This window comes from Trichogramma pretiosum, unplaced genomic scaffold (assembly GCF_000599845.2).
Source record: "Trichogramma pretiosum strain Unisexual culture from Peru unplaced genomic scaffold, Tpre_2.0 scaffold6, whole genome shotgun sequence".
Lineage (NCBI taxonomy): Eukaryota > Metazoa > Arthropoda > Insecta > Hymenoptera > Trichogrammatidae > Trichogramma > Trichogramma pretiosum.
In genome coordinates, this window is record NW_019641678.1 from 3,097,114 (window position 1) to 3,110,804 (window position 13,691).

Consider the following 13,691-nt stretch of genomic DNA (forward strand, 5'->3'; position numbering starts at 1 on the left):
TATCAATTGTACGAATGGCTCAAACTGTAAATCTCTGTCTGACTTTTCATTCCGGCTGATTTTTGGCTCGCGCCCACCATCAATCCATCCGCGTGCTGCACTTTTCACTGCTGCTGAAGGATATAACATGGACGAGCGCGCGCGCACTGCCACTACGGTACTGTACACATGGAACGTTCCAAAGTTCGGAGAGGCCGCCGCCGAACAACGAGTGCGAGAGTTCAACACTCCGAAGCCCCGTTCGCCGCCGCGCGCTATATCGGAGCTCCGCACTCCGCGCTGTTTATTTTACGGGGCCCGTTGTGAGTTGTGACGAAAACAAAACAATGACGACTCGAAATAAACGACTTTTCGGTGTCTATACACGATAAGACACAGCCTAAAGTTGGCCAGCGAAGTTACATCGTTGGCGCGTTTTGCGGATGGCCAAACTGCCTGCCTGAGTTTGCGCGCGCGTTCGGGCGGGCGGGCGGCTAGCACTGCGAGCCAACTGCCAGCGAGCCAGTATAGTGCTGTGCAGCTAAGGAGACACTGATTCGCCGGGAGCGAGTAACCCTTTCGTCGTGCGAGGAGGGCATCCGCCTAGATGTGCTCTCTCTCTCTCTCTCTAACATATATATACCTCACTCTAGGTGCTGCAAGCGCTCGATATAGATATATGCTTGGCAGGCAGTTTTGCAGTTCTCTCTCTCTGTCTTGCTCGTACACCACCCACCCTCTCGGCTCTCGAACGCGCGCACAGCAGCAGCAGTATGACCTACATATACATAGGTGCGCGCGTATTTTCATACATACATATATGGAGCAAGCTGTGGCACTACATATAGGGAGCGCACTAGTACTCTCTGGCCCCCTGGCGCACTGTTTACCTATATACCCGCCCGCGCGCACACGCGAGACGCACTTTGTGCGCTGAATTTCCGCCGCTACAGCTCGTACAAGTATATATAAGGTATATGTGTGTGTGTGTATTAACGCGCGCAAAAAAACTCGTCCTCCCCAGCCGCAGACGGCACTTGTGTATAGTAGTGCGCCCTATAAATGATACGCCACCGTGATGCAGAATCGGTTAGGAGCGCGTGGGCGCGAGTTAATTGCACTTAAGTGCGCCCGCCCGGTGCCGAGCGAAATATAAGGTATACAGCAGCAGCAGCAGCACGCGGTGCACCAGCACGAGTCGCATCGACGAGCTCTGCATACATACAAAGTGTTTAATACGTGCAGCGCTGAATTATCCGTTTGGAGTGCGCCACGCGGGCGATAGACGCTTTTCCGCGCTTTATGCAGTTGTACGTTACGTGGGGGTATATGTATATGCCGGAGCGAGACGCGCGCGCGAATCCGGGTCAGCGATATCGATTGAGCTCTGTGTCGTGCGCGCCGCTCTATCCGCGCGGCATATAGTGTAAAGGGGATGGAATCGGACCTCGTGCGTCGCGTCCGAGGAAAGGCGAGAGAGAAAATAAGAAAGAGAGAAAGAGAAAGAGAGAGAAAAGGGACGTACACTTATTAGCCAGCAGCAGCCCCCCTCGTGCCCTACGTGCTACTTTACAGTTCGAAAGAGTTCGACTATACTGAACTGCATATTATAAAGTACAGCTGCTCGCGCATCTACTGCGAGTAATTTGCGGAGGCGCTTATCTCTAACCTTGTGCGAGAGTCTCTCTTTATTTTTTTTTCTCCGCGGGCGATGCACTCTAAGCCCTTCTTTGATACTGTATTCAGTTTTGTTTTTCATCCTCAGTTGAATCAGTTGTAGTGTCAATTAGTTAAATGTACAATTGAAGAGATACTAAAGTTAATTGTGAAAGCAAATTGGAGTAACCATAAAAATAAAATTTTTGACTAATACTGTACTATTTATCGTTATATTAAAAAAAGGTATATTCAATAAGAGGCAGTACTGATTTTGGATAAATACATCGTATAAGGAGACGCCAGTCACGGAGTAAAAATAAAAGTTTTCAATTATTTTATTTTTATTTTTCTCAACTGTATCATCGAGATACTAGTACCCTTTATTATGTTTAAAAATCAATCTTTTCATACATTCCTTTACTCTGTGAAGAGTATTGTAAGATGAATATTTGATGAATTAAAAATCGTTCAACGAAAAAATGTTTTTTTTATATATTATAAACATCCATTTATGGATAAAAAATTTCCTGATCACTTGTCGCAAATCGGCCTACGATTCACCCACCCACGAACTTGAGTGTATAACTTTACCTATAACGGCTAAACTCTCTGGTCCTGGAGTTGATGTCTAACTTTGTGCGTAAAATGTTTTCTTTTACATTTTTAAAAATCAGCAGCTGACGTGTGAAGATTTATGCCATATTTGCTTGGCGGCTTCTGGTCATAGCTCATGAGGTCACTGTGGGTTTTTTTAACTAACACAACCTCGCATAACGAAGAAATTTTAAACGGTCTAAAATAGCTGCAGTTAACAAGTCATTAATATGAAATTTAAACTTTGATAAATTTGTTAGTATAAAAACTCTCTGAAACTTTCCTGCTAAAATATAAGTTTTACAAACAGTCTGAATTAAATAAATTGAATTTGATAATTCGCTTCGATTTTAATATTTTTCCCAAGCCCTCCTTTTTTAATAACATTTTAGGATATGTGTTTTTCAATATTTTCGTTTTTCACTTTCCGAAAGTAAACTAAGGGAAGTGATTGGTACAATTAAAAAATTATAAAGTTTATGTGAAAAATTAATGATTATAAATTTTAATGTATTGACTAAAAATCATCTTAATCCTATCACGCTATTCACATACGTGTTTAAAAATGAACCTTTTCGCATCTTCCATTTCAATAAATTTTGAGAAAATTACTAAATACCCGAATTTTGAGCCATACCTATAAAAAGAAGAGAACTTTGTAGATCGCACATAATTATTGCTCAGATTCTTCTGCATTACCAAAACCGTATTAGTTTTCCAATTTTTGAACTTATTGTTCTGGAGATTTTGGTTGAGTCAGGCATATAAGGGTCATACAATTGGTTAAAATATATCGATATTAAAATATTCCTTTCTCGACCATTTTGCAAGTCTTTCGAGGATAAACCAGGGAACGAACAGATAACTGATCAACGAACGAGCGAGCGCTTCAATCGTAGATTATCGACAGTGCTCTGCTCGATGCGCTTATGACTTTGTAACGTCTATGTATAGTACATGCTTCGTGTATCTCTGTTTTTCTCGCTCTATGTGTGGGCGTGGGAGTTGCTCGTTGTCAAGCGACACGCACGTACATCGCTTCTTATATACGAATCTCTGTACACTTAGCTTCGCGTAGTACGCGTTCACTTTCTATTTCACTTTCTATAAAAATCGTATGATGCATGCACAGTCAGTACACGTTGCGACATCGATGTAACCGTAAGATTATCGTGTCGACTGCAGCAAGCAATTCTCGCGAAAAAAGTGAATTATATATTTTAAATTAGTAAGCGATTGTGTAATGTGAATAGTGCGTTTCATCATGAGCAGTAATTACGCGTCAAAGCAGCACTACACAGAACCCAATAGCAGTTACTACAACAACGATCCTCTTAACCAAAAAAAGTTAAAAGCATTGAAGAGCTTGAGAGAAAAAGTCAATTGGGAGATCGAAGAGGAGCGAGTTGAATTTCTCCGTCAAATTGACCCATTGATCAAGAAAAACTGGAATGGCCAACTTCCTGATCTCCGAGACATTTTTCAAAAGAAAGAAATTGCACTGCTTCTCTCGGATTCTGTAAAAATTAACAGCGACCTCCTACATTATATACAAGGAGAACGATTCATCGAATTCGTGGTCCAGACCGGCTACAAAGACGAGCCCGAGATAGACGAGGATGGCGACAAGCCATCCTCGAGTCGTACCACAGCACTTCATTACACGGTCAAGTACTCGTTCGTTAACACTGATACCCTGGCCCGAGAGCTTTTTAAAATATATGACAGATATGACGTAAACTACACCGACGTATTTGGGTTGACGCATTTTCATGTCGCCTGCAGATACGGCTGCGTGGACATGGTCAAGAAATTCCTCGAGCTCGGCCAGGATCCTAACTGCCTGGTGCCAGAAACAGGTGCTTCGCCGTTACACTTATCTCTGCGGTGTCACAGCTCTAGAACGAAAATGGTCGAATTGCTGCTGAGAAAAGGTGCCGATCCGAACATCGCTGACAAGGACGGAAAGACACCTCTGCACATCATGTGCGATACATCCAATGATAACATAGAGAGGCTATTCTTCACGGTCAACGAAGAAATGAATCAGCTGGTGCAGGTCGACGCCCGGGACAAGTTGAGCCGGACACCGCTCGAATGGGCCGTAGCGAGATTCGTACCGGATATGGTCGAGTTTCTGTTGGATCGTGGAGCTGATCTGTCTAGCTTCGTTTTTCCCTCGGAGAGTCAATTTACCGAGAGATTTAAAAATAATTTTACGTCGTGGTGTAGTGGTAATTTTGGATTTAAAGTAGCAGCCAGCCTCCTGTTAGTGATCGAACGTCTTGAGAATAGAGGATACGAGTTGGACGAAAGCGACGCCATGACAATTATGAAAGTGTTCGCTAAGTATGAATTGTTTGAGACGCCGTTGAATGAAAAGCACGTTGAATTTTTGAGAAACCACCCTTACTACTTGAGTAACGAAGCGAAAAAGATGATGTTAAGTCCGAATCTATCGCTGTACGACCTAGTCGTATTGCCAATCCAACAGGCGGCGAAATTATACACATATCAGGATTGCTTCGAGTTCGCGCGCACGATTAATGTGTACCCTAGAAGACACTGTTATGAAAGTCCTGCGGCTTACACAAATAATCTGTGCGAAAAAGTATCGAGAAAATTTTTTCGGCGATGGGCAATTGAATTTTTTGCGAAGCTGACGCGCTACCAGCTGCCGTTCGATTGCTGTGACATGATCATCGACGAGTCATTTACGAACAAAGATTTGTATAATATTTGTTTGGCGGCTGGAGACCAGCTCGTAACCATTACTTCAGATAATGAAACATTTTCTATGGAACGGAAGAAACACCTATTGCAGCGCGTGTGCTATTATGGCGCACGTCTATTTGGCATACTTAGAAATATTTGGATGAAATAATTAATTATTTTGTAAAAAAATGAATTCGATTGTAACTTCAGGTATAGTTTGAACTATCATACATGTGATCTTGACAAGGGGATCATTAATTTATTGTGAAAATGGCGCAAGTGCGCCGCAATCACTCATTCTACCCTGCAATAAATTGCTGCTCTAAAAAGTCATATACAAAGTGGAGCTTTAATATATGCAAATATAAGGAATAGTAATAATTTTTGTTTTTTTTTGGTAACAGCTTCAACAGCTCTCCGAAATTCATTTGCTTGAAAATAAGTGTTACAATTAAAATAAATAAAAGAAAATTAATTCATTAATTTGCTGGTTTTTTTTTAAGTCCTCCCTTTTTTCAATGCTTTTTAAACAAATATTGGTGTGTTTTGGGCGTGTGTTATTTTACACATGAATTTATCTAAATTGCCGTGACAATAAAAAAAAATGAAATGTGGAGAAGGATTATTGATAAAAAAGAAGTAAAGAATCGAGAAGTTATTCGCTGTTGCTACTTGTAACTGGATCGCACCTATTGGTAGGGCTGTTTTTGCAAACGACTAGTGGCAGGAAATCTGACGTCGTTTCAATATTTAGGCCCAAGCTATTTTTCCTAAACATTTAAGGCAGAGCCTTTCTACATTGCTTTACTTGAAAGTATATAAGGAGGCTCGATGACAAGATTCAATTCGCCCCGTGCTGAAAAACAAGCGAACGAGTAAACCCGATTTCACACGTTGCGAATGCCCATGCGGCTCATAGTCAGCAAGCTCCCCTCCACTGCGGCGATCTGTAACGTCTATGCGTGTAGCGTCGTGTGTGCCTTTGTCTCGTTTGTACATTCGCTTGTCTCCCCACGCATCTGCTGTATTTCTTAGCTCGAGCAATATCGCTTATTACACTCGACAGATCTTGGTGTCGGACGTTACGAGTTACAACGCAGGAACAAAGAAATATTCCCATCGATTACAGCTAGTGATTCTCGCGAAAAAAAGTGAAATATATTTTGCGACTGTGCATAGTGCGTGAGTGGGCTGAACGATGTTCTGGTTCGGGGCCGACGACGAATCCGAAGGAAGTTCCGATGGCGAACTCGAAGAAAATTCCGATGACGATTATTACTACGACAGTGATGATTGCGGATCCTACGACAGTTACGAAAAGGACTACTTTTATTACGGTAATCCGGAACGTCGTAACGATCAAAAATTTGAAAAATTGAAGAGCCTACGAGAAAATGTCAATTGGGAGGTCGAAGAAGAGCGAGTCAAATTTTTCAATCAACTTTGTGAGTTAGTGGGCTATTGGACGGGCGAACTTCCAAATCTCCAAGACTTTTTCGCAGACGAAGAGATTTTTTGGCTTCTGACAAAGGCCGCAACTGACGAGTCCGAAGAGACTCGAAAGTATTTACGAGAACGATTCATGAAGTTTGTGGCTCATACCGGCTACAAAGACAATCCCGACGTCGATGAAGACGGCAAGCCAAAGTTGAATCGCACCACACCACTGCATCACGTGAGTAGAAGTAAGGACATTTTCGGAAAAAAGAGCTTGGTTCGCCAGCTTTTCAAAATTTACGACAGATTCGATGTGAATTACATCGACGAGTTTGAATTTACACATTTCCACGCGGCCTGCAAGTATGGCATCCGAAGTATCGTCGCGAAATTCCTCGAGCTCGGGGTGGATCTGGATAATCTCGCGACAACATCGGCTGATCCGCCGTTAAACTTGGCTCTGGAGCATGGACGCAGGAGGGTGGCCGAATTGCTGCTGAATAGCGGGGCCGATCCGAATTTGGCCGACCAGAACGGAAAGACACCTCTCCAAGTCATTTGCGAGAGAGACGGCGACGATGTTAAACTGGCGGACAAATTCCTCAGGATTGCCGGCGGCTTCTGGCGGACGGTGGAGGTTAATGCGCAAGACAAATTTGGTAACACCCCTTTGCACGTGGCTGCGTCCGACAGCGATAAAGTACGGCTTTTTCGATTGCTGCTGAGAAACGGCGCAAATCCGAACTTGGTCAATGCAGAGGGATCGACTCCTCTGCACATCATTTGTCGACGTAACAGGGATAGTGACCTAGCCATCATGTTATTCGATAATCAAAACGACGAATATGGGCCGATCCAGGTCGACGCCCGGGACAACTTGGGACGGACACCACTTCAATTGGCTGTGGTGAATTGGAAGGCACATTTGGTCGAGTTTTGTTTAGATCATGGTGCTGAGCTTTCTAACTTCGTCTTCCCCACTGAGAGTCACTTTACCCAGAGTTTGAATTGGATTGATGATCGTCGATCTATAAAATTAGTTGGCGGTACTTTCTACTTTAGACTAGTTTCTGCAGCTCTGGCCGTCGTCAAGCACCTAGTGGAAAAAGGATACGAAATGCAACGAAGCGACGGTCTGACGATTATGAAAATGTTCGCTAAGCTCAGATTGTTCGAGAAGTCGGTGGATCTTGTTCAACGTTTGCCCGTGACCGAAGAGTTCACGAGCAAAGGGAAAGAAGTTATGATAACTTCGGATCTGTCAATTTACGATTTGGTGCAGTTACGACTCGAAGATGTGGAACAACTGGTCACACTCGAAGACTACTACAAGTTCGCGCACTCGTACGAGGTGTATGGGCTTCCCGATAGTCACAGCGACGCTTGTGCCGAGTATCTGAGCGAGACAATGTCACAAGGATTTTGTCGACGTTGGGCACTGGATCCCTTGTGGGAGCTGACGGGTAAACGACTGCCAGTCCTTTGCTGTGAGCTTATCATCGAACTGCTGATGTGTGAAGATTTATGTCGTATTTGCTTGGCGACCACAGAGCAGAGCTCCACTTCAAATAACACTTCAGATAATGAAATTTTATCTGAAGCTAACAAATGATGAAAAATGTCACACAGTACAACATAGTTGCAGTTTATAAGTGATGAATATTAAAACTTAATCTTTGATAAATATGTCAGAATTCTCTTTTGTAATAATCAATGTTACAATGAAAATAAATAAAATAATCTGAATTTATCAATTGGCTTCAATTAAAATTTTTTAAATCTACCTTTTTATATGTTTTTTTAAAAATTTGTACATGTGATAACTTCCTTTTCTCAAATTCCATGTTTTTTCTGACTCGTCAATCTAAAATTAACTGTTGATCATGATTTTTCACATCTTTTTTTGATCGGTCCATGTAGAATAGAAAAGATAGTAGCAAAAAATAAAAAAATAAATCATTTTTTGTGTAGATCAAGGCATAAATAATAAATGATAGTAAACTTTTGATCAAGAAATATTGAGCTGTTCCTGAGAAAAATTCTCAAATAGAGTACAAGTACTTTGAAAAATTCATTGGATGTTTCATATAAACAATAACATGTAAAGTGTTACATAAATATCGAGCTCACAGATCCGTTCACACAAAATTTCTCAGTCGTATCCCGTGCTCGGGTGTCTCCTTTCAAAATCCATCACTTGTAAAAACAAAAAAGATACGCATCATGAACGAGTTAATAGTAATACTCACTCCAACCGGGCGCCGGCACGATCAGGCCCGAGATCATCTCCTCGCTGATGACGGGCGGGTCCTGGGGCGGCGGCGGACACACCAGGCTCTCGATGATGTCGTCGGTCACCCGCATGATGCCCGTGACGTCGGGCGGCTCGGTGCGCGACGAGCGCATCATCATGCACAGCGCCTGCTCCTCCTGCAGCACACTCTCCAGATACATCATGTCCAAGTCACTGACGATCGCGCCGTTGATCACCATTATCTCGTCGCCCTTGATTATGCCTGTAGAAAATAAAAAAAGTAGTAAGTTGCAGCGCAAGCGCGTCTCGTCGCGGTATTTACGAGCAGGGGCAAGTTTATTATGTGCGCGATGCTCTATAAATGTGTGATATAGTTACGAGGGAGAAAATTACAAGGCCACGATTCCTTGCACAGCCGCCGCACATACGTGTGAGCAATAACGATGCAGAAAAAATTCTACATTTTATTTGTCTCCCCTTTATCGATTTTCATCGCGGTAAAAGAGCGCCGCGTACTCTGCCGTATCCTGCGCGATAAACAAAGGGTTCGCCTTGTACGTACTTGCCATATAATATCGACTGTTCTTCTTCTTCTACTTTTTTTTATTTAAAAATAAATACCGTATTCGGAATCAATCGAACGACACTAAGATTCTATTAGAGCAGCTGCATGTACAACAGTCGTCGTCGTCATCGCCGAGCGCGACGCATGTATAAGAATTCTTTAGATTGAATTCAATCTTCTTATATGCTGCACACGCACGCACGCAAACGCGATGAAAAAAAAGAAGAGAGTATATAATGTGCTCCGAGAGTCCCATGTTACCACTGCCTTCTAGACTATACTACTTATACGTCATCGGAATTGCGTGCCTACGGCTTTGACAAAAGAACTTTAGGTTGAATGCGCGAGCGCGCGCGTATATGTACACAGTAGCATTACCCGGATATCAAGTGCGGAACTTGATATAGCGACTGTTGAAAAACGGGGGTAGTATATAGAAGAAGAAAAAAAAGAGAGAGAAAGAGAAAAATAATCGAGCTGGAGCGATCTTTTTTTTCTTGCCTCTCCCGATACGCGCGTGTGTGTGTATGTGTGTATAATAGGTGAAACGAGAAAGAGATTGCAAGCTCTCCTCGCCGTGCGCCAGTTTTGAGCGATGCATAAAGATATATATACGAGCACTCCGCACCGTCCAATTACAAATCCACTCCTCCCTCGGCTGATCGATGCCATGTGCATATGTAACGGTTGTTTTTCAACACTCGTGATGCGGCGCACGAGAGAGAGAGAAGCTCTCGAAACAGCAATAAACTTTCATTAAATACTGGCAACTTTCGTTACCGAGCGCAAGAATTGATAAAAAAGAAGGAAAGAAAAGAAATCAAATGCAAAGTAATCGATATAAAATGAGATACACATTATTTTTGTCTAGACTCGAGAACGATTTCACCTCCCAAAAAAAACCTACGAATAAGTCAGCGCGTATAATAACAAGCCTAGACGACGGTAATTGATCGAGATGAAAATAAAAGCCACGATTTATTTTTATTATAATAGCTCGGCAGTAGTCGATTGGCATTGAGCTTATCTCCGCGTCTAATGGTACGTAGATAGAGAGAAGAATAATACTCGCGTGCAAATATCCCTCTCTCTCTCGCCGATGACCCTGATAAATTTCTCACAGCTGTGTAACTGCTGCTGCTGCAGCCGTTGATAGTAGTATGTGAGCAGTGCTGCAGCTATTAGGCACAGGTCAACGCGCGCATCAAAGAAAACGAAGATATCGATGACTACGACGACGAGACGCATGCCGAGGTAAATTATGACCGCGTCAACGAAGCGAATCGTATATATATATTATTATTATTATTATTATATGTGTGTGTTTGTGTGTTTGTGTCAGCACGACGTTGCATATTGTTGATGCGATAGAGCGGACATACATATTCCACACACCCAGTTAAAAGAGAGATGATCTCGATCGGCTTCGAAAAGAAATCGATGGCTGCAAAAGCTCTCCCTAACTCATGCTGTATACATAGCCTAGGGTATAGAGAAAAGCTCGCAGTACGAACGACATGCGCTTTTCGCTCGCCCGCGGTGGCTCGTGTGCAGCCTGACCCGCATTATATACATGTAACCGCGCGATAAAGAAGAAAAAAGAAACAAGTCACCGGAAAAAGGGTCGCGCAAGCGGTGCGATAGAGAGAGGTGCACGTCTACATATCAGCACTGCCCTGGCACAGTGCCCTTGCACTCCTCGCGTCTATTCATCTGTACTATGTGGCTCTTTCATGGCTGAGGCATTATGCATGTATAGGCTTCGTGGCAAAGTGGCAGCAACATAAACAATAACGATTATTGCAATATGTACGTTGATCGTTGAAGGGGCCATCGCGCATATTTAGTCCAGGCGGCAATCTTCGTCAACTCACCGTTTTGCATGGCCACGCTCTTGTCCTCGACTCGGCTCACGTAGCAGCAGAGCTCGTCCTGCCTGTCGGCGTTCTCGATGAGCTCGGCCTCGACCGAGAAGCCCCACATCTGGTCGAGGGTGTTCCTCTGCAGCTCGACCTGGTAGAGGATCTTGGCGCAGACCTCGACGATCTCGTGCGTGTGAAGCTGTAGCGAAAAAAAAAAATCGGAAGGTCAGTGGGACGTAAGCGATACTGATTCAGAATACTTTTTTGTGTCGCTCACGTAGGTCTCGATGACGTCCGATCTGTGGGGCACGAAGTAATTGTGATCCTCCATGTCGCGGCGCTTCTTCACGCGCACAAAGTGCTCCATCGCGTTCAGACCCTTCCTGCTGCAGGCGCTCGCGAGAAACTCCTCGACGGTCATGCCGTCTCTCAGAAACACGGAAACGAGCTGTAAAAAATCACAAGAAAAAAATAAAATAAAAGACATTCACAAGAAAAAATAAGATCGTCGCACGACTGTAAAAATTAAATCATACCTGGTTTTCAGGTACAGTGACTTTGACGACGTTCTTGTCGTCGTCGCGCGATATCTGGAGCGAGCGTCGACTCGAGCCGCTGTTGGAGCGCGACAGGAGGAGCGGCCTGCGCTTGGTGGCGCCCCGTCCAGCCAGCAGATTGTTGAGCAGCGACGGGCTGCGGGCGCATATGTACGCGTGGAACGACGAGACCGTGAACACGCCCAGCTTGTTCAGCATCTGCTTCGTTGCTCGTGAAACGTGCGTCAGTAGACTCTGTTGGGTTGACAAGAGAAGAAATGGATGACTTTTATCTACTATTGAAATCTCGATTCGACTTGAACAGTTTTTTTCTCTTTATCAATTGCAGATTTACAGATAACCACTGGCTGAACATGGTTTAAATTTTCTGGAGCAGTTAATTTGCCATTTTCAATGCAATTAATATTTTTAAAACATTTCGAGTGATCATTTTTTGGCGTGGAGGGCATTATTGAGCATTCTTAAAGGATGTCGTAATACACGATCGCGATACTCGAGCTTTGAAGCACAATGAATTCGTTAAAGCACGGTACATCCGTTTAACGAATGAACACGTCGAGAAAGAAATATTAATCATGCATCACGCCTCGTATTAATGGAGACCGGTCACGCGAAATTTCGATCGAAGCTCCCGAATGCCAGGCTTGTATGTACAAGCTCGTGTTTACACATTGATAATACACATACAATATCCTGTAGGGCGAATTTAAGTGTTATGCATCTAAACCTGTTGCTCGGGCACGATATTACGTGATACCGCTCAATTCGTTCGTCCTTCGGCCGAGATTATACTGGCCCGAATCGAAAACTGCAATATTCAGCGAGTCGCGCGTCGGTGTTGGCGCGCGATTCGCAATTTACATGCGCAATTACTATCATTATTATTATTATTATTATTATAATCGTTATTATTACCTTGGGATTGGGCAGCTCGCCGCTCTGCAGACTGGCCATGTAGCACCTGAGCCGGAACTGCTCGCAATGCAGCCGCTCGAGATTCTCCTCGTACTGCATTATCTGATTGTTGATCTGCGACTTGGTGTCGATGTCCGTCACCACGGACTGCTGCAAATCGGCCATGTGTCTCAGCTTGTGATCCTGCGCACAATCGCACTTTGTTCGTTGATTGAACAAAATATAACGTTCTCTTTAATGTAATAAGCAATGAGTCGAGCGACGGGCAATTGTAATTCAGGAGAAATCACAAGTAAAGAGGGGGTTGTAGGTAGAAGAGCAGCGTGTGAATTACTTGATAGAGATTAAAAGCTCGCGAATGATTTTTGCGATATAGAAAATGATTGAATGAATGCGTATGTGAGTGATCGGCATATTTTGTTGCACCGATACTTACCGTTTCGATGGCCTTGTCGAGTCGGAAAATTTCCTCCTGCAGCAGATGGAGCGTGCCGGTCTTGCCGCGGTGGCGCGCGAACGCCGCCGCACACGCCGAGTGTATGCTGTTCACCCAGTTCTCCAGCTCCACTTGACAAGGAGCCTTGAGGGAGGCAGAAAAAAAACACACACATATAGTTTTAACAATACAGCTTTAATCGCAAATCGATCTTTGGGATTTCTTGTGTACCGGACTCTTTTAGCGTCGAGCGGTGATTAAATTTTTTTCTTTTTCTTTCTTCATTCTCAACTACATTTTTAATCGGAAACGAACGTAAAGAGAAGTCCTTTGCACAACTCGCGCTCGCGCGTATACAATTTTTTTTTATTTCTTCCATTTTAACGCGTTTTTTTTTTCGCGCGCATACACGACCAGTACACTTCATGAATCGTATTACCGAGTCTAGACGAAGTGCGGAAAAATTACAAGAGCCTGTGGCAGTTGAAAATTTCGAGAGTCACGAGAGAGAGTGAGAGAGACGCACAGTACACGAGCAGAGTACTTGCCTTTTGCAATTATATTTTGTAAATGTAATTTTTTCTGCAAGTCAGCCGGACTGTATTTTGTATGAAAAAAGTCTTCTCGTCTACTCGAGCTGGAGCATACACACTACCGGCCGGTGTGATTCTCGTTCCGAAGCTCGGAAAAATTAAATCGACTTTAAATCGCATTGCTC

At 43.6% G+C, this 13,691-nt stretch overlaps 1 protein-coding gene across 14 annotated transcripts in view; it reads right to left on the reverse strand.

Annotated features, from left to right (window-relative positions):
- Positions 1 to 13,691, reverse strand: part of LOC106652273 — a 79,152-nt gene that overhangs the window by 10,350 nt on the left and 55,111 nt on the right. For all 14 annotated transcript variants that reach the window (XM_023460860.1, XM_023460865.1, XM_014371127.2 and 11 more), the window contains 6 exons: positions 12,974 to 13,117; positions 12,538 to 12,720; positions 11,602 to 11,856; positions 11,343 to 11,513; positions 11,078 to 11,264; positions 8,634 to 8,900 (listed from right to left, as the gene is read on the reverse strand). In XM_023460860.1, the coding sequence (XP_023316628.1) occupies positions 8,634 to 8,900; positions 11,078 to 11,264; positions 11,343 to 11,513; positions 11,602 to 11,856; positions 12,538 to 12,720; positions 12,974 to 13,117 (1,207 nt within the window). The remainder of the gene's footprint in view (positions 1 to 8,633; positions 8,901 to 11,077; positions 11,265 to 11,342; positions 11,514 to 11,601; positions 11,857 to 12,537; positions 12,721 to 12,973; positions 13,118 to 13,691) is intronic.